At 51.4% G+C, this 13,604-nt stretch overlaps 5 protein-coding genes across 5 annotated transcripts; 2 read left to right on the forward strand and 3 right to left on the reverse strand.

Annotated features, from left to right (window-relative positions):
* Nucleotides 1–1,387: 1,387 nt before the first annotated feature.
* J4E78_003898 (uncharacterized protein) lies at nt 1,388–2,506 on the reverse strand (the record flags this gene model as incomplete). Its single annotated transcript, XM_049364531.1, has 1 exon — nt 1,388–2,506. The coding sequence occupies one exon, from the start codon at nt 2,504–2,506 to the stop codon at nt 1,388–1,390; it is 1,119 nt and encodes a 372-aa protein (XP_049223609.1).
* Nucleotides 2,507–2,857: 351 nt separating this feature from the next.
* ZEB1 (Zinc finger E-box-binding homeobox 1) lies at nt 2,858–4,589 on the reverse strand (the record flags this gene model as incomplete). Its single annotated transcript, XM_049364532.1, has 2 exons — nt 2,858–4,295; nt 4,345–4,589. The coding sequence occupies 2 exons, from the start codon at nt 4,587–4,589 to the stop codon at nt 2,858–2,860; spliced, it is 1,683 nt and encodes a 560-aa protein (XP_049223610.1).
* Nucleotides 4,590–5,705: 1,116 nt separating this feature from the next.
* Nucleotides 5,706–7,085, forward strand: J4E78_003900 (uncharacterized protein; the record flags this gene model as incomplete). The annotated part of the gene is made up of 7 exons (XM_049364533.1): nt 5,706–5,853; nt 5,914–5,939; nt 5,989–6,025; nt 6,078–6,148; nt 6,198–6,220; nt 6,275–6,538; nt 6,584–7,085. 7 exons carry the CDS (start codon nt 5,706–5,708, stop codon nt 7,083–7,085), a joined length of 1,071 nt encoding a protein of 356 aa, XP_049223611.1.
* Nucleotides 7,086–9,587: 2,502 nt separating this feature from the next.
* On the reverse strand, nt 9,588–10,469 carry J4E78_003901 (uncharacterized protein; the record flags this gene model as incomplete). Its single annotated transcript, XM_049364534.1, has 2 exons — nt 9,588–10,099; nt 10,151–10,469. 2 exons carry the CDS (start codon nt 10,467–10,469, stop codon nt 9,588–9,590), a joined length of 831 nt encoding a protein of 276 aa, XP_049223612.1.
* A 1,873-nt stretch (nt 10,470–12,342) lies between these two features.
* J4E78_003902 (uncharacterized protein) lies at nt 12,343–13,364 on the forward strand (the record flags this gene model as incomplete). The annotated part of the gene is made up of 2 exons (XM_049364535.1): nt 12,343–13,077; nt 13,137–13,364. 2 exons carry the CDS (start codon nt 12,343–12,345, stop codon nt 13,362–13,364), a joined length of 963 nt encoding a protein of 320 aa, XP_049223613.1.
* Between the last annotated feature and the right edge of the window lie 240 nt (nt 13,365–13,604).

Raw genomic sequence — 13,604 nt, forward strand, 5'->3', positions numbered from 1 at the left:
AACCATGGCAGCATGCAGCTTCCGTAAAGCAAGAGTGGAAACGAGGGTCGAGGTGTTGTTGTGGCTGCCAGGAGGTGAGAAGGTAGCAGCGATGCTCGCACGGTGCAGTCGCGATCGTCCACCGACTGGGACCAGGAATGCACGAGGCCGAGTATTAAGATACAAGCTCTTGATACGAGGTAACGAGGCGAATGCTATGAGCTGTGAAGCATACCCAATCCTGCAGGTAGACTAGCAATCTCCAAATGAATTGCAACTTCTCCGACCCATTCACCCAAGCACCTCATACAAGAAAAAAACTGAACAGGTCTGCAGACTACATTGACCCAAAACCTTGCAGAGTAGATTACTCAACGTCAACGTAGGCGCCAGGGCTCCAAGCTGTTCAGTTTTTTCCTAGGTTGGCGTGCAAGCGTGCAACCAAGTCTTCCACGATACCCCCCATCCATGAGTCAGTCTTTTCATTCATCCCACATGACAACCAGGCCTCGGATGCCTTGGAAATAATTGAACACTATCGTTGAAATCGAACCAGGCGATACACGGACGGTAGTGCGGAAGTTGAAACAACCGTAACATGCTATTTCCGATAGCAGGTCTGCGGCATACAAGTCCACATCCGGGAGATCAAGAACAAACTCAATATTCGGAAGTCCTTGTATCAGTCTTTTGAAGGCAGACAAGAGAGGTTCGTTACCAGGTAAGCTGAGTTTCGCATAAATCGACGTTGATCCGATCAAATTCCAGCGTGCGATGTATATTTTCCGGTAAAAGAGGTATAAGATCTTGACAATGCGCTCGTCCCATCTTATCATCACAATGCGAATGGGTATTGACGCTGCGAGTGCTTGTTTTCTCTTTATGATCTCGATGACCTCCGTGTGTATCTGCCGACACGTACTAAGGAGGGCGATTCCCACTTGAGCGATCTGAAGAGACAAGCCGTGCTTTTTTGTAGCAAAGATCTCTCGGCATTCGTGGCGGAAGACTTCGTTCGGGATGTGCTCGTATACCATCAGCCGGAGTTCGGCTGGAAGGTCGAGAAACCTGAAGGTATCGGGACCGGGAGAGGGCAGGCGCGACATTGTTGTTGTATATAGCTCGAAAAAGCTTGAGGGTGTTTGGAAGCAAAAATGAGAGGTGTTCGAATGCAAAAGATGCAAGAAAGGTTTGATGCAGATATTGTAGCTGTGTGTAATCGAGAGACTCTGGTTCTCGCATACTGACGCCCGTGGTTGAAGCGACCCGTGCCGACTAATCGTCAACTTGCTAACATCACTATGACCCTAGCAACCCAGTTACAGCAGCGACCAATCAAATCCCAAAATCCCATACGGTCGATAGGGTAACTTATAGCTAGGACCTTTGTCTAGCGTACCCTAAAGATCTACGATCTACTTGCTAGCTTGCGCGGTTGACCTTTGGGTTTCGGCGCTGAAGTAGACTCCGTGGCATCACCGTCAGGCTTTGAATCCAGTTCTTTCTCACGCTGAGCCAGGGCCTTTTCTCTTTCTTCTAGCTCTGCCTGTCGTCGATTAAGATCACTCTCTCGTTGGTCGAGTTTCTTTTCCCGGTCATTCTGCGAATCCGCGTTTTGAGTATCGGGTTTCTCGCTTGCGTTAGATGCTCCACCAGCATCATTACGCATACTGTCCGTCTCGACTGATTGTGGTTCGCTATCATCTTGCTTCGCATTCAGCTTCCGTGGCTTCTTGCGACCTTGAGTTTCGCTCTTTTGTGCTGAATCTCCGCTTGGTGGCTCTTCAGACTGGTTCGCACAGGGCTTCGAGTCCGAATCTCCGCCCGTTGCTTGCGCACCAGCCTTTGCAGCGTCTGACACCTCTTTCTGATCTGGCATCATGCCCTTCGCACTCTCCATCCAACCCTCGTCAATCTGACCTCCACCTCCCTCACTCTTGAACTTCTCAAGCTCTTCAGTTCCGGGCATCTCTTCTTCGTTAGCTTGTCCCATCATCTTCTCCAGTGTCTTCTTTTGCTCTTCGCTCGCTGCCCATTGCGGGAGGAAACTAGTGAGCTTCTTCATGCCCTTCCCTGCTACTTTGCCCATGTTCACCCATGGGCCGTGAAGCGCACCTGTCGCTCCACCTACTCCAGCACCTATCCCACCAAGCAGAGTTGAAGAGATGCCGCCAACCAAAGTCCCGGTGATTGCGCCCAATGTGGCACCAGGCGCGACACCAAGGCCTGTGCCCATTGCCATGCCTTGAAAAGCGCCCGAACGAAGATATTTTGCGGTCTTTCCAAATGACTCAGCCTCGATGTGTGCATTTGTGGCTTCTTCTGTCAGCCTCTCCCGTTCGTCCGGATCGCTGGCCGCAGCTGCTGCATCCTTCAATTCTTTGGCTTTCTTTTGCGCGGCGAGGGCAGCATTGGCGGCTTTCCCTGATTCTTGCCGCACCTCTTCTTCGGAAACGGCGGGCTTGTTAGACTCTTTGTTCTCTTCATCTTTCTTGCCCCCATCTTTGTTCAACTTTTTAGGAGGCATGATTGTTAGTTGGTTTTCTCAGAGTTGTGGCGGCTGCAGGGTATCCCCTGGTGTACGTCATTGACGCTAGCTTCCCCACTCGAGAACCTGAATTGGACGCGTTCAGGACGCGCTACGACCTTTCCATGTTTCCAATTGCACACGCTGCTACCAGCGTATTGGAGACGATTTCTATCATAACGGCTGTTGATTTATTCGATCGTGATGCAATGGAGATGCTTGAGCCGACGATGGTGAATTCACGCGCGAGGTCGATGATGACCTGTTCATCAGTCAAAGGTTGGTATCAATCAGATGAACGACGCGACTTGTGTGTAGTTTTTCATATTGACTCAGAACAGGAACTAGCTACTAGGCACGGCACATGCGACCGTCAGTCCGAACAGTCCAGGCTTCGCTGCCAACGCCGACAGTGGCGTAGAATAGACTTGAAGGATCCCATTTCTTCTTGATCGTCAACAACCTTGCGTAGTTCTGGCCCCAGAACGTATCCTGGAAATTCGGTTGACGGAAATCGGCCTCGTTCACGTAGGATCCGCTACCAGGTGTCGCAGCCTCAACAAGAGGAATAATCTCGTTCGTCATCTTGTCTTGAGTTGCGAACGCCTCCGACCACGGAGCTGTGAAGTTCCATGGAAGTGTCAAGGTCGCGTGCACGATTGCCTTGCGCCAGGCCGGGTGGACCGACGTTGTTTTCTCCGAACCAAACGCCTTCACATCTGTACCGACTCCAATCCAGGTCACTCCCTTTTCTACGATAGCCTTCCAGGTTTCGGAGATGTTGCCCACTACACTTCGTGGGATCAAGCGAGTACCGTACTGGGCGATGCCGACCTGGATGTTGCCGAGAGGAAGGGGGCCGAAGTACTTGTCGTAGTGCTCATAGTACGTGTCGAATTCGCTGTATTCAGCGGTGTACTTGACGCCTTTGGAGTCCAGCCTAGCGACGAAAGGCGCAAGCATGGCCTTGACTTCGGCTTCCGTCTTGTTGTAGGCGTTAAGCGGGGAGATCATGAAAAATGAAGACGTGAAGTAATGGACCACCATTGCTCCGGCATCTACCATGGCAGGCAGCTCCTCGTGGAACGCTTGGATGGCATCATAGAACACGTCCTGGTCGTTGTCCGTGGTGAAGAACGACAGTGAAGCGCCGCCGAAAACAGCTTCCTTGTGCGCTTTGACAGTCATCCCAACCACAACGCCGTAGGTGCTGCCACCGCCGCCGTTGAGAGCCCAGTAAAGGTCCGCGTTTTCCTTCGTATTCGCATTGACAAGCTTCCCGCTTGCTGTCACGACTTCCCAATTCAGTACGTTGTCGGCAGCGAGGCCGAAGCTAGTACTGATAGCCGAATGTCCACCACCCTGTGTGTAACCGCCAGCGATGCCAACAGTAGGGCACTCGCCTCCAACCACGACCAAGCCTTTGTCTCGGGAAGCAGCCATTAGTTCGAAACCTTGAACGCCGGCACCAATCTTAAAAGCCGGGCCATTGTATTCTGAACCCATGAACGTCGGAACATGGGTGATTTCCTTGAGATGGTGTGTCCACACCGCTAGTGAGCCCGCGCCTGTGGAACGACCGAGATAATCATGGCCCGTGTTGCGGATGACGAGACGAATGTTCTTGGAGGCAGCAAACGCGATCGCTCGTTGGACGTCTGCAGGCCCGGACGCATCCACGGCGTAACGGACGTAGTTCCCGAGCTCACATGGGCGGTCTCGAGGTTGGAAGGGATCGCAGCTCTGGTTGGCAAAGAAAGGTGCCATTACAGATGAAGACGATTCATAACTGACTAAACGTTAGAGTGACGTCTTCAGAGCACATGTGTGGAACATACTGGATCTTCTCAAACTGCCAATCCTTCTTCAGACTTTCACAAGTCGCGTCGTCGAAAGTCGGAACGTGGCAGGGAGCTCCGAGTGGTACGGTTGCCACTAGACGTCCGCCTACTGTCTTGTTCAAGCTGTTCCACTCTGCTTGCGAAGGCCATGACTTGTCTCCTGGGAACGACTTGCATTGATTGGGGGTTGGGTTAGCAGAAACGACGCCAAGAAGCGCGAGGACTGGGATGTAGGAACGCATTTCCAGGGCGTAGGAAAAGATAAAGTTCTGCGACCTGGAAAATGTCAATCTCCCAGGCATACGGATTAATATAAACAGAAATTCAGGCTCCCTGCATGCGCCGCGCTTGACAGTGGCGAGCAACCTAGAGCAGTTGTGGGACTACAAATCTAGTGTCCGGTGGGGTGGACCGTCCCGGGGTGATACCGCGACCCCGTTTTGTGGCCGTGGCGCCGATTGCCTTGGATCTGAGTCTACGCGAAAAAGACCTCTGACAGAGATATGCAGAGGACCACAGGTTGTTGAAGGAGAGTACGCCTCATCATGAACAAGCGATTGATGGATAGCTGTCGTGTCGTCGGAGTCGCGGTGCTGGTGCGGGACGGCGACTTTGCCATCAATTGGAAGCTGGGGCTTGCACTGGACCTTCGGCATCTATCAACAGGGATCGCGCACGGCTTTGCTGCATTGAGAAACCTCCGATGCAGCCGAGCACGTCCACCGCGAGGGCGGGTCGGCGGCTCTCCAGGCGAGATGCAATCGTCCCATATCGTCTTTCTAGACCCTTAAAATTAGGAGATATCTCACCGAGCAGTGCCGAAGCCGTTTCCCGTTACCGTTACCAATATACCTTGGTATTATTTGGTCTAGCTCTAAGAAGAAGGTCTTTTCTGTCGGCCAACACTTGGGCTGCATTGCAACCATGTGCGTTAGCTGTTAGGCTACTATAACTTCGGACAATACTGGGAATATTTACAGGTTTCACCTCGTATGAGAGTCTCCTCTGCTATCGATCAAGGCATGCTTTCCTGACGGGGTTATGATAGACCGGGTAAGGGCCGCGCTGAATCCTACGCGGTTTCGTCTTCTTGGACTGCCAATACGCTGGGAACGGTCGGAACTGTGTAGACGCTGAATCGCAATGCCTAGTATTCTGATGTGTTCTCTCCCAAAGGCGAAAAGTCTACCACCTCAATCAAGGGAGAACTAAACACCCTGAGACCTACATTGACGCTACGTCCTCTTATTTGCGCATTGCTGTCCAAACGTAGGCTTCAGGCCTGTTCGGTTTTTAACCTGTGCAAAGTACTATTCAATCCCTATTCTGAACGAAACCGCCGTAAGCAAGCCAGTACGATGGGCTGGACCTACAACACTCCCGATGATATCGCCAACGAGGGGCCGCAAATTACCGCAATCGCAATCGTTTTCACAGCAGTGTCACTGTTGGTTCTGACCCTTCGTTTCTATGTGCGCGGATGCATAACCAAAGCCATTGGAGCCGGTAAGTAACATGGCACCCAGATTCTCCTCGACACATAGCTAACGCATCTATCATCGCTAGATGACTGGATACTAGTGGTGACTTGGGTGAGCTATTCAAGTCCCTCCCGTAGTGATGGGACTGACAGTCGCGCAGATAGCATCTTGTGGCTTCGCTGTCGTAACTATCATCCGTACGTTGGCTGCACAAGTGCTGTGATATCGAGACTGATGGTGCGATACCAGAAACCAAATGGGGACTTGGACTCAAACATCTGAAGGATATGCCCGATGAAAACCTCTTCAACTTTGGACTTGTAAGTCTTACCCGCACAAGTGAACACATTCCAATCCTGACCGGACTAGATACAGTACATGGGTGCACCATTGTAAGACGATAATTGCGACACGACCATAATACGTCTCTCTGACATCCGCAACAGCTACATCACCAGTATACTGGGCTTCAAACTTAGTCTGCTGTTGACCTATCTACGTATCATGCCAAAGGGCGCGTCGCGCAACGCTACCATCACCGTAATAGTCGCATGCATACTCTTTCACCTCTGCTTCCTGGTCGTGCAAACGAACCTCTGCCAGCCGGCCGCAAAACAATGGGACCCTTCCATTACCTGGGGCCAGTGCCTGCCAGCCGTCCCCTTCTACACCAGCATGGCATCTTTGACCATTGTCTTCGACATAGTAGTGTAAGTGTCTCCTTCGTGTCTGTCAGCAGAAGCTTACTTCAACAGCATGTTCCTCCCCTTCCCCGTCCTCCTCAAAAGCCATATCCAGAAGCGGAAGAAAGTCGCCCTACTGTGCCTCCTCGCGCTAGGCACATTCATCACGATCATCCAAGTGTTACGCATCCGAACCGTTCGAAACCTCGCCAACTACCTCGACTCTAGCAGTCTCATTATGTGGTCGACTGTTGAGAACAACTTGGGTATCATCGTCGCGTCGGTACCGACGCTAGCACCCCTCTTCAAGTCATTTGTTGAGAAGACACAAAAGAGCTCATATGGGAACTCGGCAACAAGATCAAAATCTTTGTACGCCCTAAGGTCGAGACGCAGTACCAGGCAAGGTTCTATCCCACTTGGGAGCGGTGTCCATCAAGCGACGCATGTATCTGGGCCTTTTGAGAGAGGAAGCGAGGAATTCATAATGGGCGATGTCGCTGCTATAACAAAGAGAACCGAGATGACTGTTTCTTCTCGTGTCCGGGAAGATTTGAGCGGGCCAAATAATTAGTCGGAGTCTTCGCATTTGGTTCAATATCATACTACCGCATTGATGATCTTCCCAGGGGAAGCCTGTACTCCATGTATCATTACGATTCTGTCTTATTGGATGCGATTTGTCACTCGGATGACAGAGCAGCGGCTAACAGAAACGAGAATTCCAAGGCATCCTCAATGGAAGTTGATATCACAGGACTAGTACTGCAATGATTCAGAGACAACGAGCCAACCAAACTCTCCGCATTCCATAGGACCCAGATGCAAAGAGATGGTTTCTAACGAGAAGTATCGTAACCTTGAGGCACGGGGAACCTTGCAGAATTTACAGCTGCTGACTTCATCGGTGCGTGGTGGAAGTTCGTGGGCGTGGTAGGCTTTTGGGAGAACTCCGAGGACTATGCGCTCTCCAAAACGTATGGTCCACCATCAGTACTCATGCTATACATGCTCATGCTCATGCTATCAGAGCTAAAATGAGCACTGTTTGAACCAACAGATCTCGTCTCCTCCTCGTCATACAATGTTCTAGGCAGCGCAAAATGTGCAAGCTCTCTAAGATGCCTAATAAGGTGCCCACGAAAAGTATACGAATCCATGCACAGTGGACACAGCTTTTCCCCTAATAACCTATCGCAACAAGCTAACTACAACTTCCGAAATCTATATGTACCTATCTAATTAGGTCCTCTCGAAAAGAGAAGTATCGTTAACACAAGAGCTGAATAGTGATAGTGGTAGCGTACCCGCAACAAGCGAATCAATCCATGGATCCTACAATTATCGCTTACTATAACGCAGTTGATTGGGTACGCCACCTAGTCCGAGCACAGATCATAGCGAATGCGAGTGTATATGTCCCATGGTACTGCGATGACGCAGAGCGAAACGAGCCACTTACAACTTCCGCAACATCGACGACCCAGACGAAAAGATACTCTCACCCATGAGAGAAACCGCAAGTATAATATACTGCCGAATGTATATATATACCTCACTCCAGTCTTCACAAGGCTTCACTCAATTCTTTACCCAACATGCAATACACAAACACACACCCATCCATGGCCGACATCAAAGCCCCGTCAGACAACGCCATAATTGTCGATCGAGAATGCTACTGGGATTGCTTCCCAGAAGAGGACGCAGAAACACAAGAGTTCTACAGACAATCAATAGAACATTGCGGTCCCGACCGACACCGTGAGCCCGGAAGATACTTCCCAGTTATCCGAGTCCCGGCAAGCCAACTATTGCAGCCTCTCTCAGTCAGATCTGTATACGAGCATTGGTGTGAAACCGGTAAGATTGCGACAATACAACCAGGTTATACCGAAATAAATCTTGACACCAAAACGATGCTGGCCGCCTATCGATTCGGCCTTGAAATGAGCCGCGCGCGGTGCGCCGACTTTCGCGACGCCATCATGGATGCACTAGCTGAGAATTTCGACGCGCAAACAGGCTCTGATATAGGCTTGTTTCATGGCGTCTTCAAAGCGGTGGAGAACGTGCCTAATTCCAACCTGGAACGCCTTCTCGCCTTTCATATCGCGCTGAGCACGGATCCCGGATGCTTCAACTCCATCTTGGCCAGAACAAACAAGCAATTTTTGCACCACGTCCACGAACAGATAAAGACATTCCCCAAAGGAGTGCGCTACTACGATATCTGGGACGACTTCATGCTCAACAACCGCTGCAAATTTCATGAGCATCCGACCGGAAGATGCTGGAGGCCGGCAGAATCGGGGCCCGAAGTCGCGCCACCGGAACATCCAGAGGCGGTGGCAAGGCGGGCACGGATGTGGAAAGCAAAGGAGGTTGAAGAGGTGGATCTTGGGGACATTGACTGGTTTAGGCTCTAGGGCTAGCCAGGTTAATGCATCAAAATCTCTTCAATCTTTTCCTGACTTCGATCATAGCCAACTACAAGGGGTTCTCATGTTGCGGGGAGGAGTATAATACAATAGCGCCGAGGTTCTCACAGTTATTCTGCCTAGGCGAATGCTTTACAGAAATCTCCACGTATTCCTCAAGCCTGCTTATGCACTTTCTTTTTTCGCACTTTCGCTGTAACGTAGGCGCCTGGGTACTTGTCACGGAGGCAGGTTTTGGACGTGTGTAAGCCAGCAAAATGAGACATCGCAAACATTACGGACAGGCAGATTGAATCAGGTGATGAATCTCGCGCAAGGCAGAGGATAGTTCAGTGTAAGCTGGAAAAGATAGCATAATGGGTATGTAGGCGCAAAGATCTCGGTCAGGCCGGAATAGTGATGAAAGCTGCAGAACAAACGTAAATCGTGGCGTGTCGATGCAGTCAGAATACCGCGCTGGATATTTGAATGGGGAAGTGGGAAAAGCGCCGCTATTACAAACATACGGTCGTTACAAGGGCATGATTGGAGGCATCGGGCACATCGGTACAACGCCTCTACTGGCAGTCACAGATGCGTATCCTTCTTTGATCTGATGAAGTTAGCGATGATCCCGCGACATTTCGGATCTCCCCTCATACCCTATCGAAATGAGTGGTGGTCCGGAAAGCGCCACCATTTGTTTCAGGGCCATCGCTCCAATACAGGCGTCTCAACCACGCGTGAAGACGCGGATAGTCCAAACGTATCATCTTCAAGTTGCATTTGAAGAAGGGATAGTACGCCACGTCGAAGCGGATGAGCGTTGTGTATAAGCGAACGTCGGCCTCGGTGATATGTTGCCCAAAAAGGTAGGGGTAGTGCTTGGGTTGTGAAAGATGCTCCTCCAGACGATCCAGCGACTGGAAGAGCTTGCTGACATGTTCATCATAGGATGCCTGCGATGTCGCGAAGCCGACCTTGTACACGCCGTTGTTAATCGTGTCGAATACCCATAAGAGAAGCGAATCCATCTCTTTCCGGATATGCGGGGGTCTGAAGGCAGCCACACCCTTGTTGACCTCGCGACGCTCCGGAGGAAGAAGGGGGTCGAATGCGTCGAACAGGATGCGGATGATGTCGGCGCTATCGTTGTTGACGGCAGTACCTAAACGATGTTAACCCACAATCTATTTCTCCAACCTTCAAACTTATTTACCCTGGCGTTGATCCCACAGCAAAGGGATGGTGATTCTCCCGTTGAAGCTTGGATCTGCCTTCAGATAGATCTCTTTCAGGCATCTCGCGCCAGACACGGGGTCTTTCTTGGGCCCGCTACGCCCAGAGAAGAACCAGCCATGCGATGCGTCCCTTGCATCGACCTCCACCAACTCTATGACATCCTCGAGCCCCTTCAAAGCGTGTACGATGGTGGTTCGGTGTGCCCAGGGACAGACGTAGTTGATGTACAGCACGTATCGGCCCTTTTCGACAGGGAAGCGCTCGGATGGTATGGTATGTCGGAACTGCGAAGGCATATGGTTCCACTGCCCGTTGGCATCAACAGTGTAGCGAGGTATTAGCTATGCAGAGAGGTCAGTAAGCGTGGGGTGAGCACGCCCAGGAGAAGTCTGGAGAAAAAATGCCTAATCAAACCTTCGAAACCATCATAGCCGGTGGCTTTACGACTCCCTCGCTGAAGCTACGCAAATTAACTCCGAGTACATCTTGTCCGCAGAGGACAATGCCATAGCGCTGTTTTAAGGGAACCAGCTTTTTCCATTGTAACCTGGTGATTACAAAACAGTAGGAGGCGGGCAAGGGCGACTCTGATTAGTATAGCACACCGTACGCGAGCGGCAGCTTCTTCGGGTTGGCGAGCTGCCAAGTGATTACCGAAGCGCATCAGGCGCTCCGACAAGCCCTGTGGCGATGGTGTTACAGATGGTCGATGGTTTTTGTCAAATATCAGAATGGCTTCATTGCGATGCGGTCGACGAGGGCATGTGAAGGTTGAGCTCGTGCCATGCATCCCGCCGATCAGCCGAGGCCTGCTTAAGCGATGGTTTAGCTTCAATGCGGCGCACGCGATCCGTCTGTCTTCCTCAACCACCCAACCTGGAAGAGCACAGCGTGCAGCTGTACTTCCTTTTTGTGATGTCTATTACATATCCCGATGACACCGATGCCTGCGATGGGTAGAGCTGCCGCTGGCGTAGCGAACATGATTGGCATCGTATTTATGCGACAGCAGGAGATGGAATCGCGGAATCTCGGCCGTTCAGTCATCACGCTCCTCCACGACAATCTCTCAGAGCGCGCGCGAGATGCGATTGGCTACCACGTTTCATAAAAGCACCGCTATACGAAGTACGCGTTGTTCACATCCCCCGAGCATACCCGTCGGAAGGAAGCGGTCGCACCACTGTTAGCTTGTATACGTCAGTACAAAGACTAGCCTCCTAGCACTGCCTGTGCTTAATGGACGTCGTTTGGAAGCGCGACACGTCGGCTGGATTCGCGAAAGGCCTTGAACGCAACGCGTTCGAGAGCATCACATACATGGCATGGGGCTGAAGGACGCGTCAAGTTTTCATCGTCGCATCCTCTATACAATTGCCAAGAGAAACGTCCCTAGTCATCGTGCGAGCTGAGCTTCTCAGACTCGGCCTATAGAGCAATCTGCGGCTCTTCGGAAGGACACAGTTGACCGCCATCGCAGCAGGTCCGAATCGCGGCGTCGAGCAGGACATGCACGCGTTTTTGCACGATGACAGTGAAGTCAGGCTAGACTGCTGTTCCTCGCTGCTGCGTCAATGGAACAGTACGTGGTTCGGGCTCATACATAACCCTTGACATGGAGGTTTACCTTCTTTCGCGAGAACTTCATTCCCTCTCTTTGCTCTAGGCCTTTGATGCTTCTGACGTGCAGTCCATGCAAACTTGGCCAGAGTCACGATCCTTTCGCAAATTACGTTCAGAGAACCTGACCGCAGGTCTGAGTGCTGATCTTTTGCGAAGATCTGGCTTCCCAGCGGCTATATTGAGCAACTAACGAAACGCTTGCCGCGGCTCAACTCATCACAAGGTTATTTACCGAAGTATCATCCGAGACTCTTGGTCCCCACTAACATGCATTCGATTTCCCCAGATTTTCTCCTCAATCAGTATTTTGCCAATCAACCATTAATCTAGTTCGGTCTCCTTGGCGGTCTTCCCCATCTATTCAAGTATCGTCAATGGGTCAGATCGACGACGACGCGGCAAACCTGACAGAATGGGCTTTGCGCAAAGGACTAGCATTGTTCATACGCGTACCGCTAGATCTTCATATATAAGATGGGTGTATGAAAAGGACTGTCGCTGAAATAGCGACCACGACTCACTGACCCACCTGGACTTGCCGCCGATATGCTGAATTCCGCCCTGCTCTCGCTCTTTGGCCTTGTGCCCAGCGTCTTAAATGTCGGTTTGGCACAGACGTTCACGCCCGCACCTGGAAACTTCCCAGCTAAAGGTGATGGCGACTTCGCAGGCGGTATCTTCTCGATATCCCTGTCCGAGCTACCCAAATATACCGGCGCTGGTGGAACTGGCCCTGAGTCACCCAAAGGAAACGGCGCGAAGACGTCTGGCTCGGGACCCTACCCAGCGCAAATGTTGACCGACTCTACACTACCGAGACACACCATCTTCGCACCCAGGAACCCTCCGACTGGCAACCTTAGTCTCCCATTCATCGCATGGGGTAACGGCGGATGCGGTCTCAATGCCGGCATCTACGAGCGGCTGCTGGTAGAGATCGCCAGCTATGGATACGTTATCGCTGCAGACGGCACACCCGATGGCTCCGGATTTCAGGCTGGTCAACAATCCAAAGTACAAGATATGCGCGACTCTCTTGACTGGGCATTCGCCGGCAAAGCGAAGAAATACGGAAACGTCGACTTGACTAAAGTCACAACGGCAGGCCATAGCTGTGGAGGTCTCGAGTCCATGTCGACAGCGTACCACGATGATAGAGTCAAGAGAATCATGCTCTTCAACATTGCCATCTTCCAGGATGACAGGAGGTACCTACTTAAAGAGCTCAAGGTGCCTATGGTGTACTTGATAGGAGGACCGAAAGACATGGGGTACAATACCGTGAGTCTACCTTAAAGACCAGACAGATCCCGCTCTCGATCAATGCTAATTCTTGATAGTCGGCGAAGGATTACGCACTCCTGAACACGGGAACTCCAAAGTTGAGGGCTAACCTCGATACTGGCCACGACGGCACCTTTGCAGCTACAAATGGTGGAAAACAGGGCAAAGCGGCTGTCGCGTACCTGGAATGGCAGTGGAGGGGCAATGCGACTGCTCAGGCATACCTACTTGATGGCGGTTTGGAGAAGGATAACTGGGTTGAAGAGCATGCCAACTGGTCTTGAGATGCTGTTGTTGGCGTGACAGACGGATCATAGTGACAGAACTCGCTGTGTACACACGCTAGGCGGAAGACATCTATGCGCAAAGAAAGTGGAAGCCCTTTGGAGCATCAGCATTGTATCGGTGAAAGATCCTGTGGTGGCGCGTTTCTCGAGCTGTGGTGCGTTGCTAGGCGGAGGCTGTGAGCTGCAAAGCTGAACGAACACGAGGTCAGGTGTCTAGGCAAGGCACATTCATCGAAC

The sequence above is a fragment of the Alternaria triticimaculans genome (assembly GCF_023758025.1).
Source record: "Alternaria triticimaculans strain BMP 0046 chromosome Unknown scaffold_4, whole genome shotgun sequence".
NCBI lineage: Eukaryota > Fungi > Ascomycota > Dothideomycetes > Pleosporales > Pleosporaceae > Alternaria > Alternaria triticimaculans.